Source organism: Rhinoderma darwinii, chromosome 1, assembly GCF_050947455.1.
Source record: "Rhinoderma darwinii isolate aRhiDar2 chromosome 1, aRhiDar2.hap1, whole genome shotgun sequence".
Taxonomy (NCBI): Eukaryota; Metazoa; Chordata; class Amphibia; order Anura; family Rhinodermatidae; genus Rhinoderma; species Rhinoderma darwinii.
Genome location: NC_134687.1, coordinates 161,945,446 through 161,962,569, shown reverse-complemented (window position 1 = coordinate 161,962,569; position 17,124 = coordinate 161,945,446). Strand labels below are relative to the sequence as shown.

The 17,124-nt window shown below is 40.2% G+C and overlaps 1 protein-coding gene across 4 annotated transcripts in view; it reads right to left on the bottom strand.

Moving 5' to 3' along the window:
- The window catches only part of SEC24B (SEC24 homolog B, COPII component), a 116,628-nt gene that overhangs the window by 76,644 nt on the left and 22,860 nt on the right, over window positions 1–17,124 (bottom strand). For 3 of the 4 annotated variants that reach the window (XR_012883027.1, XM_075860521.1, XM_075860519.1), the window contains exons 4-12: window positions 16,968–17,072; window positions 14,576–14,659; window positions 14,281–14,462; window positions 10,042–10,226; window positions 7,436–7,538; window positions 6,852–6,978; window positions 5,666–5,775; window positions 4,260–4,372; window positions 3,811–3,929 (exon numbers count right to left, since the gene is read on the bottom strand). Coding sequence is in view for 3 of the 4 variants with exons in the window: in XM_075860521.1 (XP_075716636.1) it covers window positions 3,811–3,929; window positions 4,260–4,372; window positions 5,666–5,775; window positions 6,852–6,978; window positions 7,436–7,538; window positions 10,042–10,226; window positions 14,281–14,462; window positions 14,576–14,659; window positions 16,968–17,072 (1,128 nt within the window). In the remaining variant the exon portion in view is untranslated. The remainder of the gene's footprint in view (window positions 1–3,810; window positions 3,930–4,259; window positions 4,373–5,665; window positions 5,776–6,851; window positions 6,979–7,435; window positions 7,539–10,041; window positions 10,227–14,280; window positions 14,463–14,575; window positions 14,660–16,967; window positions 17,073–17,124) is intronic. The other variant, XM_075860520.1, reaches the window with a different exon arrangement.

Genomic DNA, 17,124 nt, shown 5'->3' with positions numbered 1-17,124 from the left:
AAATAAAAGCGTTATGAGCGTCGGGATGCAAAGAGGGAAATGTAAAAAAAAATGCTCTGTCCTCAAGGCTAAAATTGGCCGTGTCCTTAAGGGGTTAAGATGTAATTTTAGCTAAAAACAAAAAACAAATGAAAACCAACAATTTCCACAAGGAATAAAAAAGGAGAAAAAGCCCGCCAGCAACTTCTCCAGAGGATGGAAATAACCCCTTTTGTGGTAACAAACTGCATATTTTTTCATTCCTGACTTATTGGAGCCATAACTTATTATTTTTTTTTTTATGGATGTAGTGATACGAGGGGTGTGTTTTTGCGGGACAAGCGGTAGTTTTTACTGGTAACATTTTAGGGGACATGCGACTTTTTTATCACTTTTTATCCTATTTTTTGGGAGGCAAGGTCACCAAAAAAAAAATAGCAATTCTGGCATAGTTCTTTAGGGGTTTTTTTATACAGTGTTCACCATGCGTAAATTACATTTTAACTTTATTCTGCGGGTCAGTACGATTCCGGCGATACCAACTTTATAGAACTTTAGGTTTTACAACTTTTTGTGCAACAAAATTACTGTTGTAAAAAAGAACGTACCGTATTTTTCGGACTATAAGACGCACCCAGGTTTTAGACAACAGAAAATAGGAAAAAAATTATTTATTCTGTTTCACCACATTCTGAGAGCCAACATTTTTTTATATTTTTTTTCATCGATTGAGTGGTGTAAGGGCTTATTTTTTGCGGGACGAGCTGTAGTTTTATTGGCACCATTTTTTGGTACATATGATTTTTTTTTTATCACTTTTTTCTTTATTTCATATTTTAAGCACTAAGGTGACCAAAAAAATATTTTGATGTTTTAAATGTTTAAACTCACCGTGCAAGATAAATAATGGTATAGTGTAATAGATCGGACTTTTACGGATGCAGCAATACCAAATTAAATTTTCTAAATTGTGCTTTGTTTTTTTTACAATCCTGAAAATTTATCTAACATTTTTTTTTTTTTTTACACATTTTATTAGTTCCCCTAGGGGACTTGAACCAGCGGCTACTTGGTTACATGTGGAGTACGCTGTTCCCCTAACGCCCATAGTGGTGAATGGCAGATACGGAAGCAGCGTAGCATGTGAGCTACGCGGCTTCCCTAACTACTGTTCAGTTCTATGGGAGTTACGGAAACAGCATAGCTCCGCGAGTTACGTTGTTTCAGTAACTCCACATGCAATCAAGAGGCCGGGAGAGCACAGAAAGCTAGCACGGGGTTTAGGGGGCCCCGTTCTAGATATAGGTGTGGGTCCTGTATCTATCTGATATTTATGACCTATCCTGTGGATAGTCAGAAAAAGCGTGATTGAACGGCAGCACATGTCTCCCAAATTTCAATCAATATGTTCTTTTATTGGTCAAACATCCAGTAAAAAATGGCAACGTTTCGACCCGTGATAAGTGGAGGCTTGAGAAAGACCCTCCACTTGTCACGGGTCGAAATGTTGCCATTTTTTACTGGATGTTTGACCAATAAATGAACATATTGATTGAAATTTGGGAGACGTGTGCTGCCGTTCAATCACGCTTTTTCTGAGGATTACATTACGTCAGACTGGGTTTGTCTGATCTTACAGCGTGTCAACGCTCTGGATATTGGGATTTGTGCTGCTTGAAATATTTTATTTTTTGGATTATTTCTATCCTGTGGATAGGTCATAAAAGTCCTTCATAGAAAAACCCCTATAAATGCCACGGTCGCTATTGACCACGGCATTTAACTAGTTAAAGTGGTTTGCCATAAAACACATTTATCCACTATCCACAGGATAGGGGCTACATGTGAGATCGCTGGGGGTCCCACTGCTGGGACCCCCAGCGATAATGAGAACAGGGGACTGAAAGTCACCCAAAGCGCTACATGAGAAGCCTGGACTTTCGGATTCTGTGTCCGGCTTATCTGTTCCGCAGCTCCATAGAGATAAATGGAGAGCCGCTCGCGCATGCGCAGAAGAATCCCATTGATCTCTATGAAGCTGCCGGACACAGAACGTGGAAGTCACAGCTTCTCATGCAGCGCTCCTGGTAACTTTCGGTCCCAGTTCTCCTTATCGATCACACATGTATCCCCTATCCTGTGGATAGAGGATACATGCGTTTTATGGAACAAGCCCTTTAAACTGCAAGGAACAGCGAAATTGCTGTTCCTGGCCGTTAGAGCAACAAGTCAGAAGCGGACACCTGCAGTGTATGGAGCGGGCTCAGCGCGTGAGCCCGCTCCATACATCATCCCCCTCCAGCTCCATGATGTGCCGGCATTATATATGCTACTTTTTGATCACTTTTTATTCCAATTTTTGGAAAGCAGGGTAACCAAAAAACAGCAATTCTGCGACTGTTATTTATAGTACACGCTGTTACGGACGCGGCAATACCAAATATGTATGGTTTGTTTAATTTTTCAGTAATAAATGTCTTGATAAAGAAAAAAGGGCAATTGTTTTATTTCATTACTTAAAACTTATTTTTTTTACAACTTTTCACTTTTTTTTTTAGTCCCACTAAGGGACTTAAAGGTCCAACTTTTGCTGTTCTAATACATTTCACTTCCTATGTAGTGCAATGCATTAGAACGGTCAGTCGTTCACGGACAGAAGGCAGATTAGACTCCGCCTCCAGACGGGGCCGAATTATCGTCCGCAATTGGCAGACCAGGAGTCCTCCTGTTGACATAGCAGCGGTTGGCACACTCGCGATCTCGTCGCAGGGGTGCTGATTTACTACAAACCACTTAGGTGCAGTGATCATAAGTGATCCCTGCATCGTAGGGGTTAATGGCAGGAATAGGAGCTAGCTCCGGTCCCTGCCTTACAGCAGGATGTCAGCTGTAACATACAGCTGACACTCACCGTGATGACGTGGACTCAGCTTCTGAGCCCGTGCCACCTGCCCGTCGCTACCGGAAGCCTTTTAGGCCCCCCTCTGGTTGGGGCCTAGGAGGCTTCTGTACTCAGCAAACCAGGAGGCCAGTGTTAGGCCTCTGGTTCCCCTTGTTGCCATCAGCACCCCGGCGATCTCGTCGCTGGGGTGCCGCTTGGCTACAAACACCTTAAATGCAGCGGTCGCTTTTGACCGATGCATTTAAAGGGTTAATGGCCGGGATCGGAGCCAACTTCGGTCCCCACCATTACAGCAGGGTGTCAGCTGTAACATACAGCCGACATCCGCGGCTGATGGCATGGACTCCGCTTCTGAGCCCGTTCCATCCATTTGTCGTAAGTATACGACAAATTGCGGGAAGCACTGGCTTTCCATGACATATATGTACGACAAATGTCGGGAAGGGGTTAAATGTGTATTCCAATCTTAATGTTCTGGCACATCTCGCGATTCGTGGGGTCCCAAAAGGGAACCACTAACTATTGTGAACGAAAGGGGCCTTGTTGTATTTCCCTGTATAGCAGGTGGGATCTCTGTGCAGGGAACTACTGTGAAAGTATTCGGAGGATGATGTGGGTCACTGCAGTTGGATCGCTATAATCAATAACAGATGGGAAAATTATTGACAGGACAATCTATAAAGTTGTGGCACAGATTACTACATATTAACAAGTGGTAACTAAGAGAAGCGACAAGATGTGATGGCTCTGCTCACAGTTATTCCTCCAAGAGAGATGGGCCCTCAGGTTTACTAAGCTGGCTGATACTCATGGTAGCTCCACAAAAATCTTGGCTCTGAGCATTTAAAAAGAGTTTCCCTTTGAATACGTTTATCGTGCCAGTTCCTCTATCTGCCATTATGTCTTACTCCATCTCTCCCACATCTTACCATCTACATCAGACACGATCAGCATTTGTGGCTGAGAAAGACCTTCCTGTAAGCTGTAGAAATGCACAGTGCTATCAAATGTTATGAAGCCAATCTTTGTTCTTGAATCTCCCCGTAACCTTAAAACAAAGAAGGATTGAAACAGTCAAACAAGTATTAGCTCCATTGTCATACTAAACTATACACAAGTCCCATTTAAATAGAAATCTAAAATATCCATACTAAGCAATAATCCATTTATAGGAGTTTTGAATCGATAGAATAAAAAAAATTACTATAGAGTTTTGGTTCTCAAAAAGCATCCTCAGCGGCTCCCGGTGCTTCATGTTGGTAAATGCAGATATTATAAAAGTGCAATACATTGGATCTGATATTATGGGACAGGTAAGGGTTCCTCACGGAGAACCAATGCTATAAGAGAACAGTGCGCCAACTATCGTCATACGTACTTGTCTAGATTATCCAACAGTGACTGAGAGAAATATTGGAGATACCCGGATTCCACAGCATTATATGATACATCCAGAACAAAGAGATAGACTGCTGGAGGTGGAGGACGAAGCTATGGGAAAGATTAAATAGGAGAACAATTTAAAAGCAAAAACAGATCTTTTTTTTGTTGTAAAAGACAAGAATCGCATTCTTCTATGAATAGAAAAGTTAATTTTTTTAATTTTCAAAGGACTAAGGTTTTAAGAAACGTAGCTAGAGTTGCCTCTATGGAAAACTGCATTGCAGAAGACAAGGCTTTCACATTTGGTTTTATATTATTTTGTTTTGAAAAATTGTTGTCAATGGGGGTAAACTTCAACAAAACAGATAGAGGCCTAAAAGATCACATGAACAGGGATCGTCGAGATGACAAACACTAAGGAGCAATGGAAGAAGGTGTCAAAATACGGCTAGGTCTACACGGCGACTTTGGCTGCAACAAAAGTCATGCGTCCAAAAGATTACGGTCATGCTGCATACATCACAGTAATGTAATTGAATGCGGCCCCGTTGCGACCCTCAAGTTGCCGAGACCGCAACTTTACAGTTGCAAGAAAACCTTCAAGTTTGGATTTCTTGTAACATTTGCGGATACACTCATTTACATTACTGTGATCTACGCAGCGCAATAAAGTGATATTTGGACGCACGCCATGTGTCGCGGCCAAAGTAGCCGTGTAGCCCTAGCCTAAGGCTTGACCAGACGAAAATTGAATATAATAAAGAACGAAGAGTATGACAGAAGTTATATTTGTAAGGCCTTATTCACACGAAGGTGTCCGTTTTGCGCGCGAAAAAAGTTCAGTGTGACATGTGTATATGGTGCGTGGCTGCGTGATTTTCGCCCAGCCGGCATCATTATGACACTCTTTTTATGTGACGACACAGTAAAGAAGGAGGGTATTATATATTTTCCTTCTATTCTCTACCAGCTGTAGCGTGAATCACACACGTCACTCGGAATGGCTTCCGTGTGCCGTGCGCGATTTGCACGCACCCATTGACTTCAATGGGTGTGTGCTGCGCGAAACACGGGCAAGTATAGGACATGTCGTAAGTTTTACGCAGCGCACATACGCTGTGTGAAAATCACTGACAGTCTGAACGGCCCCATTCAGTAACATAGGTTCGTGAGAGGCGCGTGAAAATCACGCGCGTATCAGACGTATAACACGTTCGTGTGAATAAGGCCTAAGTGTGACCTCTACTGGACCACAGTGTATTTAGTCTTCCATGGATATCACTAGTGTTAGTTTGTGCTACATATCATAATCTATAATTTTACAGTAATCAGATAAAAATATGATGTATACGTTCTAGATTACAAGTTGAAACAAGGTAAGAGTTGAGACTACAATCTTACCATATAATCAGATGAAGCAATGAATTCCACTGAAGAATTCAGAACCTCAGGTCGTTTATGAGGCTCCCCATAGGATCGAGTGATTGGATTGTACATAAACTCTTCTGGTACTTCAAATAAAATAAAAATATCATTCTAAAATAAGATTAATGAAAAATAAGCAGACAACTAAAGCAGAAAAAAAAACAAGTCCTTCCATATAAAAGTCAGACAGCTGATGGCAGCCGGTAACTCGCTTTCTATGTAGAGGACAGGAGCTTCTTTAGGGTCCTATGGGAGCTGTAATTGTGTCAATATTGGATGCAAATCAGCTTTTAAAAAACCAGATATAACGAGAGAAGAAAAGAAAAAAAAAAAAAAAGAAAGAAAATGCTGAGGTTTTATCGACTGGATATGTATTTACAGATTATTTTTATGTTTTAAGGGAAATACTTTATTACTTCTACACAGATTATTTCCTTATGACAGCTCAAAAAAGATCAGCAATAAACACAATATTTAATAACTAGTAAAGGCCCTTTTCAGTTTGTGGCAAGCAGAAAAAAAAAAAAGACCTGCCTCAGAATTCCTTCAGGAATTTTGAGACAGATTTTGAAGTGCCTGCATGTATATTTCCGAGTTTTTTTGCGGCTTTTGTTGCCCACGGCCCTCAATCTAAAGCAATGACCGTGGGCACAAAAACGCAGCGAAAAACGCTCAGAAACTAGTGTCGCTGTTTTTTCCCGCCTCCAATTGATTTCAATGTGGAGGTCAGAGACGGAAACCGCGGCAAGGACATGTTGCTTTATTTTTTTCTGCAAGCGGCCAAAAGCCACCCCCTGAAAAAGAAACGCTTCTGCCTCCCATTGAAATCAATGATGGCGATTTTGGGCATTTTTTGCTGCTGATACCAACACTGTTTCCACATCAAAATTAGTGTAAAAAAACATGTGTGAACTGGCCCCAAGTGTAATTCTATTTTCTTAAATATTTGCCACAGTCCCATCAAAACCTACCCCGGCCGCTCTTAGTGTATAATATCCACTGGAATACTATACTTTTATTTTTTTTTATTTTTTTATCTGCCCCATATCACATTGACCCTTCAGTGTTTAGGTCACCTTTATTTCTTATTTTTGGATCGGTCTTTGTAAAATTGTTGGAATGTTTTTTTTTATCCTTAAATATAATGAAGGATTATACTTACCATCATTCACCCTGTAACAAAGATTACATTTCCACCTTCTCTGGTCAATAAAAGACACAAACGGATTGATGTATGTTCTGCAACTCCTGCATCGCACAATGGTGCTTGGTGATATAGCAGGGATACGCTAAATAACACAAGCAGGAAAGTTTGTTAAACATAAAAGTGTTATTTAAGTCTTTAGGGGGGGGGGGAAGAGGTCAGACAGAGTTTTTTGAGGAGTTTTTTCACGCGGAAACCGCGTCGGAAAATGTGCCAAAAGACGGCTGAAAATGCCTCCCATTGATTTCAATGGGAGGCGGAGGCATTTTATTTTCCCGCGAGTGGAAAAACCGACTCGCGGGAAAAAGGGACATGCCCTATCTTTGGGAGTTTATGCCTCTAACCTCCCATTGACATCAAGAAAGCTTATTTTGCGGCGTTTTTTGCCTGCGGCGCTCAATGAAAATCGGTGTGCAGGCAGAGCAAAATCTGCCTCAAAATTCCAAATGGATTTTCCACCTGCAAAAAACTCAGTGTGAACCCAGCCTTACATGGGAAGAAAAAAAACACCCTGACATTTCTGATAATCTACAAATATTTACCGGCTTGCTCTTAAAAGGATGAAGCAGTAATCCTAGGGGGAGCTTTGCTTTGTTCAAAAGAGCTTGGGTCTGTGGAATATTTGTAAGTGTGCACCTAAAAAACCTGCAGAGAGAGAATACACTTACTTGATGAAATATGTTGTGGTAAACCATAAAAGCACAGAATAATAATGAAAAATAAGGTATACTTAACCCCTTCCCCCTGCTGGCATTCTGGGCCCTAATGTCCAAGCCATTTTTTACATTTTTCCATTGTCACATTCGAAGAGCTGTAACTTTTTTATTTTTGCGTCGGCATAGCTGTATAAGGTCTTGTTTTTTGCGGGACGACTTGCAGTTTTTATTGGTACCATTTGAGAGTAGATGCGACTTTTTGATCACTTTCTATCACATTTTTTTTAAGTCAGGATTAACAGAAAACAGCAATTTTTCCATTGTTTTTTATTTTATTTTTTACGGCGTTCACAGTGCGGGTTAAATAATGTAACAGCTTTATAGTCGGGGTCGTTACGGACGCGGCGATACCAAATATGTGTAACTTTTTTGCTTTATTGTAGTTTTTTTTAATAGTAAAGCATTTTGTAAGGGGAAAAGCTGGGTTTTTCATTTTTTTTTTTTCACTTTTTTTTTAAATTAACTTTATTAAACTTTTTTTACTTTTTTACTAGTCCCACTAGGGGACTTCCCTATCATCCGATCGCTATTATAATACACTGCAATACTTTTGTATTGCAGTGTATTACTGCCTGTCCGTTTAAAACGGACAGGCATCTGCTAGGTCATGCCTGCGGCATGATCTAGCAGGCATTCGCTGCAGGCAGACCTGGGGGTCTTTATTAGACCCCCGGCTGCCATAGAAGACACAGACACTCGGCGATTTTATCGCCGGGTGTCAGTGAGATGAGAGGGAGCTCCCTCCCTCTCTCCAAAACCATTCAGATGCGGTGCTCGCTATTGTGCACCGCATCTGAAGGGTTAAACAGGTGAGATCGATACTAATATCGATCTCACCCGGCAGAGCAGGGACGCTCCCAGCCCTCAGCTGCTTCTGGCAGCTGAGAGCAGGGAGATTTCACGGCTCCCTGCTCTGTTTACTTTATTCTAATGCAGCGACGTAGTTTGGCGGCGCTCTAGAATAAAGCCCACTAATGACCGCCGTAAAAAGACGTATCGGCGGTCATTAAGGGGTTAAAAACCTATCCAAATCGGATTAAATGCAATAAATTGCACTGTAGTTTGGAATAAAACCATGTAATAGAAGCTAAACGCAAATAATAACTGCCTAAAATGAGCAAAAAACAAACAAAACAAACCCCCCACAGTAGATCACAAAAACAGTAGATCAATAGTGTTGTGGACTGTCTGAATATTGCACATGGCATTACAATAAACTTGGTGGAACTCAAACATATTACTTCCTAATGCCACTTCATAGTTTGTGCCAATATACAACAATATTTTGTGCTAAGAAAAAAAATGGTGCACATCCTTATTTAAGCGCATTTTATAACTCTTCTTATACACATCCCTTTTTCTAGACAGTTTATAAAAACTCTTGAAGTTTAAAAAACAAAAACAAAAAAACAAGTGACTAGAACACCTAACAAACATGGCATATGCCCGTTTTTGGGGCATTTTGCATTCGAATTCTAGAACATCTTGCTTCGAAAATCATCCCAATTAAGTTGTCCTCTCCGTTATGTTAAACACTCTATTCAGTTGGTTTGTTTTAAGGAAAGGTACATGACAACCAATATCGCTGCCATGATAGATCTTTTAGAGAGATTACAAAACTTTGTACCAACACGGAATAGAAAAACGGTCCTGTTATGCAACAAAACAGATTTGCTGTGATACAGGAGCAATATATTAAGCAGCCTTGTGGCAGCTGTAAAAGGTGGACATATTGGTTGTTACCCTGATTTCCCAGAAAGCGATAACTAAAACAAGTGAATATTTTATTTAAAAGGCTATTATCAGTGTGCTCTTGTTTTTAAAAAAAATAAAATAAAATAAATGTGTATCAGTGTGATTGGTGCCACTTCCTAAATACATTTCATTAAAAATTTATTTTACTTTGAGATATAGCTGCTTTGTATTCTGTATACAGAGCAGCTGTATCTTGCACTGAAACCTGTATCCGTCAGGTCCGTGGGGCTGATGCCTTCAGGCCTTAGCGAATGATACAGCTGCTCTGTATACAGAATACAGAGCAGCTGTATATTAAAAACTAGTTTTAATAAAAAATGTATTTAGGATGTTGCACCAATAAGACTGATAGTTTTTTTTTTTTTTAAATAAAAACGTGTATGTAAAAAAAGATGGACATCGCCTTTAAATACATTGAAAGAAAAGGCTTACTGATGCTTACGCATATATTGAAGACACATACATGCTAGTAAAATGAAGAAACCCCACAAAAATGTCTTGTACTTTGTCGCGCGCCATAAGTAATTCAGCATTCAGTAATTGCTCAGTACAACTAGAGATTATGTCAGTCTCTGGGGTCAGACCTCGGGGAGCCCGAGCCAACAACAGTACAGATATATAACGAAGCACAAAGACAAATCAGTTTTTTTTAAATGTATTTAAAAGAAGATACCTACTCTGGATTGCAGTTTAATTTCTTCAGGTCTGCATTGAGATTTGGAGGTGGTGGTGGCAAAGATGATACAGGAAGAACATTACGATCCTGAATAAGGTCTACAGGTCGAAGACTTTCTGGCTGCGGAGCTTGTTGTAGACTTAATCCTGCTAGTGAAGCAGGTAATTGATTCATGCCACCGTAGTGCTAATACACATGGGGAATTAAGAAAAAAATACATTCAATTGTTTCAATAGAATTTCCCAGCAGATTCCATGTACACACAACGTAACAGTGTTCGTCATCTATCACAAAAACACTTGTACATGTTAATGCAGAACTAAGGCTTCTTTCACACTAGCGTTCCTATACGTTTACCTCCTCTGCCATCAGAGAAAGAGAGGATCGATACATTAAACGGAAAGCAACGGTTCCGTCAGAATTACCATTGATATCAATGGTAATTCTTTTGTATCAGTTGCTTTCGGTTTGTCTCCGTTCGCTAGGTTTCCGTTTTTTTTAACGTTCCGTTTTAATTTGTTTCCGTTCAAAAAAACAAAACAGAAACCTAGCGAATGGAGACAAAAGGAAAGCAACTGATACAAAAGAATTACCATTGAAATAAACGGTAATTCTAACGGAACCGTTGCTTTCCGTTTAATGTATCGATCCTCTCTTCCGCTGATGGAAGTGGTAAACATATATATATATAGACATAGAAAAAAGTATGTGGACACCTGAACATTACATCCACGTGTGCTTCTTTAACATTTTGGTCTTGAAATATGGATATTAAAATGGAGTAGTCCACCCCTTGCTGCTCTAACAGTAGCCTGTATCCGGGGAAAGGTTTCAATTAAGCAGCCCATACCCATTAGATAAGTCAGCCAAACCCGTCCGGACAGCCATCTAATGTGTATGTGGGTGCCCCGACTCAAAATGCGCCTTCCTTTATTCCCAAAGGAAATCAGCTGCTGCTAGTGGTGTCTGGCAGCAGCTTATTCCCATATCCTCGTTGAAAACACTTACAAATGTGCTTGTGTATGGGGGAATTCAAAGGAATAGCTTTCTAAAGTGTATAGCCACCTTTAGACTTTGGAACAGGGCTGCTAAAATGTCAGATTATTCAGTCACAGGAGCATTAGGGAGGTTGGGAATTGATGGGCTTGTTGTTGGCAATCCGGTTTATCCCAAATGCGGATTGATGTTAGGGCTTGCTTTGTGCTCAGATATTGAAACGACAAATGGCTTTATGTAAACCGCACAAAGTTGGATGTATGCAATTTTCTAGACAATTCTGGTCATTACTGTAGCGTTATTAACCCTTATATACCCATCCCAGTACTTTACAGGTGGTACTATAAATTCATGCAGCAAGCGTACTATTTATAAAACCTAGATATGTGTCAGTTTAACCATTTTCACTGCTAGAGTTTAAATGGTATATTTTAAAAGGTGCTTTACACCACAACAGCTGCCACTTGGCACTGTGTTCTCAAACTAGGCCAGCCATGGATCTTCTGACAAATACTTTGCTTCCAGAGGCATTTTGGTACTCTAATGATCGTGGCAACCAAGGGCAGAATATTTAGAGTTGCTTCAGTAGGACAGTCCAGTTCGCTCAGCTTGTGTGGCCTACTAATTCATAGATAACAATTGTACCTAGACCTCTCCGGTGCACTATAATATGACTTATAGTGGACTGTGGCAGCTCTTGCAGGGCAGATATTTGACAAATTTGTTGTTTGTCAGAAAGGTGGTTTCCTATGATGGGCGCACTCTTTAGTATTACCTATTCTATTGCTAAGGTTTGAAAACAGATAAAAAACACGGCGCCAGAAACTGCAAAATAACGATATAAAGCCCCAGGGGCAAAGTATGGTAAACTGCTCACCTAGGAAGGTGGACACCGGTTAGGATGTCATAAAGGTAGGGGAGCTGCTGCCAGGTCCAAACACAAACAAACCAAGTTTGTTGTCGAGAAATAGTATATCCAAGAGAGAAAATGGGACCAAATTGCGGCGCTGCTCAGGAAGGACGTCAGATGAAAGAGGATGTAATAAATAGAATTTATTGATAATGGAGTAGGCTACGCGTTTCGACGCCGGACCGGCGTCTTCATCAGGCCAATGTGTACAATACAATAAAAGCTCCTTTATATGCATGAGGGAATTTAACAACAAGATGAAAAAAACCGCCAAAACGGCGGGTCAAAGGTCACACACAGCGTTTGTCAAATGTAAACAAACAGATTCTAAAAGTTACATAAAACTATACAAATGTAATAACATGATATAAACCATTTGATAAATATATTAAATATATTCAATATATTACAACCTATCTTAAACAAGAAAAACATAAGATGAATTTTTGTAAGGAAAAGGAGAAACTAAGGGATGGCCGGTGATATGCAGAGTTGGAACGCAAAGCGGTTCACCACAATGGGTTGAGCCGCAGGGTGGACCGCAAACAAAAGGGGTCGATTTGTGAATGAATGGACTGAAAAACAACAGGGGGTTGGTGAGTCACATGAAGTGTAGGAGAGGACTGTCGTCACAATGTTGGATCGCAAAAGCGACAGGAAAGGAGCAACGGGAGAGAGGAGCCGGTGGCACGCAAATGTTGGAACGCAAACAGTTCAACGTAGGGGAGTGAGCCGCAAGGTGGACCGCAAACAAACGGAGTTGATTTATAAATGAATGGACTAGACATCAATGGGTCACATGGGGTAAGGAAATAAGAACCGCCGTTGTGATGTTAAAACGCAGGATTAGAAGGGCGAAAGAACCGGAACACAGTGAGTATTTAAAAGTTTTCCAAACCACTTAAAAGGATGATGATGGGAGAGTGTATTGCGGACCGTAATATTATAAAATTAGTATAAAAATTGGTAAAAAAGTTGGTATAAGAACTTGATATGTAGGTTGATTATTTAGAAAAAACATGAGGATGAGATAATATGTATGTATATATATATAACCACATTTCCGCAAAATGCAATTTGCGGAAAATGCAGTAATGGAGGGAGACAACCATGAAATTACCATGGGGAAGGGATACCATAGGGAATTTGGAGGAAATTCTTCAACACAAAATGGCTCTTTTTCATGTAAACATGCTAGATGTTTGTGCTGTAATAATATTGCAAAGAAATCCACGCAATTTCATTCTCTAAAAACCAATATGTTTCTCCTTTTCCTTACAAAAATTCATCTTATGTTTTTCTTGTTTAAGATAGGTTGTAATATATTGAATATATTTAATATATTTATCAAATGGTTTATATCATGTTATTACATTTGTATAGTTTTATGTAACTTTTAGAATCTGTTTGTTTACATTTGACAAACGCTGTGTGTGACCTTTGACCCGCCGTTTTGGCGGTTTTTTTCATCTTGTTGTTAAATTCCCTCATGCATATAAAGGAGCTTTTATTGTATTGTACACATTGGCCTGATGAAGACGCCGGTCCGGCGTCGAAACGCGTAGCCTACTCCATTATCAATAAATTCTATTTATTACATCCTCTTTCATCTGACGTCCTTCCTGAGCAGCGCCGCAATTTGGTCCCATTTTCTCTCTTGGATATACTATTGCTAAGGTTTGTCTATGGAGATCGTATCCCTATATGTATGTTAAACCATGTCAGGGGCCTCGACTATTTCAGTCTAACTATAAATGGCTTTCACGGTCTTTTGGACATGAAGTATGTTACATTTTGAATTAGTGATTCAGTAAAGATATAACCAGCGGAAATGAGGTCAGTCTGAATGCCCAGCTATACTGCTGCACGACACTATAGACGGATATATTGTACTAAACACTATGTACCTGGATAGCAAACCTCAGAAGAAATAAAAAAAAGTGCAAGAAGAAAATACTTTACTTAGATTCCAGTGAAACACTACATGAAAGACTACTCAGACCAACTTTATTCCGGTCATGTAGTATAATCAGCTTTTTATGTACTATAAGATGTTATAACTTACTGAAATAAATTTACTATATGTAGAAACTGCGAGACACTAAGCAATGTCTGCCTTCTACGTAAGATTTATAGTTTAGCTAGGATTATCTGCACAATCCATAACCAAGCAACAAAACCATATGCCTCTAGAAAATACAATGACAGGGGATACTTCAGCATAAGCTACTTTGGAAGAGACAGGTTCTCCATATATGTAACTTTACAAAAGATCGCACCAGTAAACCTGAATGGGATACAGACATGCCATGTCAACCATAAAAAGGTCCTTACAGAAGCATACTGTGAATAATTTGGCTGATGAACTGGAGTACTTGACTGGGAGCTCTGGGGACTTGCTGCATTTTGATATCCTGGCTGGAGGGTTGGATATCCATGACCAAATGGTTTGGATAGCCTAGATGAATGAGCAGCGGCATTAACAGGAGCCGGGACGTTTGCTGCTGCAGGTGTCTCTAGAAATATGCAAACATAGAAACGGTTAACGACAAAGACCAATAAAGATGTCACTGAAATAATACGTGTGAACCTTTGTGATCAATGTGACACTTGTTTTAGAGAAGTTCACCTGTGTATCCTCCTCCTTCCAGCACATCGTAATTTCTTGGCTCAGATGATGCACTGCTGGTCGTGGAGGAACTTTCATCAACACCTTAAAAAAATAAAAATAATAAGAAGATAACACACAATGTAATATCCAGACAAGAACCATATTTCTCATATAATGACAGTTCCAGACTATACACATAACTGATCAACTTTCTTTATCATCTGAGGCTGGGTTCACATCAGCTTCCGTTCATCGGTTCCATTCCACCTTTCCATCAGAGGAACCAGTGAACGGAAAGCCAAACGGAAATCATAGCTACCGTTTGAATTACCATGGATTTCAATGGTAATGCTTCCGTTAAAGTTGGTTTCCATTCCGTACGTTTTCTGTAGTCGACTACACTATTGTTTCCGCAAAAAAAAACGGCAACCTTACGGAACAGGAACAAGCGTAAACCAATTGCAACGGAATCATTACCATTGAACTCAATGGTAATGCAAACGGAACCTACGATTTCCGTTTGGCTTTCCGTTCATCGATTCCTCCGAAGGAAAGGTCGAACGGAACCGATGAACTGAAGCCAGATGCTGATGTGAACAGACCCTAACAATTACCTATAAATACCATTTTGTTAGGTGCGGTAATATACTTTGCATTCATTAACCAACTTATGTTTACCAATAAAGATACCATGATATTTATAGACATCCAAGTTTACAATGATGCAATCCTCAGAGTGTCTATGAAAAAACAGCCATGAATCTCAATTATCTGCCTCTGCACTAAATTGTGTTTTTCAGGGCATCACATTTCAGAAACTGAACATCAAGACTTAAAACCCTCATTAAACACCCACTAGACACTCAAAGGGGTATTCTGATGACAGAAATGTAAAAGCATATCCCCAGGATATAGCCAAGTGAGGCGGCCACTGGCTGCCGCATCGGGGTAAAGTGGTGGCCAGGATTACAGAAACAGCCGAGCTTGCTGTGATATGTTGTTTTCGGAACTCTCCTTCTAGCTGCACAGCAGCAATAAAGACAAATCTCTTAAAGTGTAGCTAAACTTTTGACAAACTTCTGACATGTCATAAGTTTGTATTGGCGGGGGTCCGAGCACCGCAACTGTAGCGCTTCTTGTCTGTTTGGCTTTTCCAGAAATAAATGTATTGGTGTATGGACTCAATAGAGAGTCTATGAGCCCGTACTCCGATACATCGGCTTTCCGGAAAAAGCCGAATAGACACGAAGCAGCTGAGAGCTCACACGAGCACTTCAGCTGCTTCGTTCTAGCGATTGGTGGGTTCTCAGTGCTCGGACCCCCACCAATACAGACTTCTGACATGTCAGAAGTCTGTCAAACGTTTAGCTACACTTTAAGGCCACTCATTACAGGCAATGTAAACTTCCAAACCTAAAACAGTTTCTTTGGTGGGAAAGACGGTGCATTACCCAAATGGCTGGAGCGCTGCATAATTGAAAAATAGCAATATCCCTGTGACATATTGCTTAACTTTACAATTATGTCTAGTGATGCTAGAAATGGGGGGGAAAAAAATCCAAAATTACGTTCATATGTATGAATATGATATTAAAATATATTCTATACCAATCATTGGTCACTTTCCATGAAAATAGTCAGCACACACGCATAAGAAAATAGAAGGAAATCAGGAAATTCTGCAAAAATCTCAAGTGAACGTTCATTACGAAAGCATCATTTAATAGAGATGCTCACATAGACATTCATATAAAATACCAGGCCTGCAAATAAAAAAAAAAAATGCCTTTCCTAGGTCCTGGATGAATATCGTGAATCTTCACAGCTATGCAGTAAAACAGCAAAGCAGGGTGACTGAGACAAGCCTATTAGGGGGCAGTAATGGCAGGCAAATGGTCATCCAACTTTGCCGAATAGAAATAACTGCTGAATATCCAAGTAGAATAATAAACAATTTTATTTAGGCAGGGGATGTTTTCACTGCATAAATAGGTAGAGATAGAATAGTCTGGAAGAGCAGGGGGACAACCTCCTCTCGGAGATTTCACGGCAGCTATACTGGACTTTTCTGAGAAACGTTCTTTTGTTACTCCGACTTGGCAGGTTGGTTTTCCCGGACAGAGTGACCTGTCAAGGAGGTGGGGGAGGGGATTACATTACACTACTGTAGTCCACATGTGAAAAAAGCTTTGTAAGGGTGGATTAAAGTGTATTACATGCCAACTATGGGTAACCGGCTAGCACCAACATGCCAATGTCAAGTAGGATAAAGATGGTAATATAAAATACCATCATATGCTCAAGTGATTCCCTTTAATTTCATCTACAAAAATCTTGCAGTATGTCAGACACAGCCATGCCAAAGAATAGACCATGTTAATGATTAGGATTGTAAAAAGCTAAAGCAGACCTGCTTCCTCATCATCCTCCTCCTCTTCCTCATCATCCGAGCTGGATGACAAGGGAGTTGGTGCAAAGTTAGCTTGATTATTGACATATCCAGCATACTGCATGCCTGTAAATTATAGAAAGCACAAGAAAAGTCAGACAGACAGGAAATCACAGCA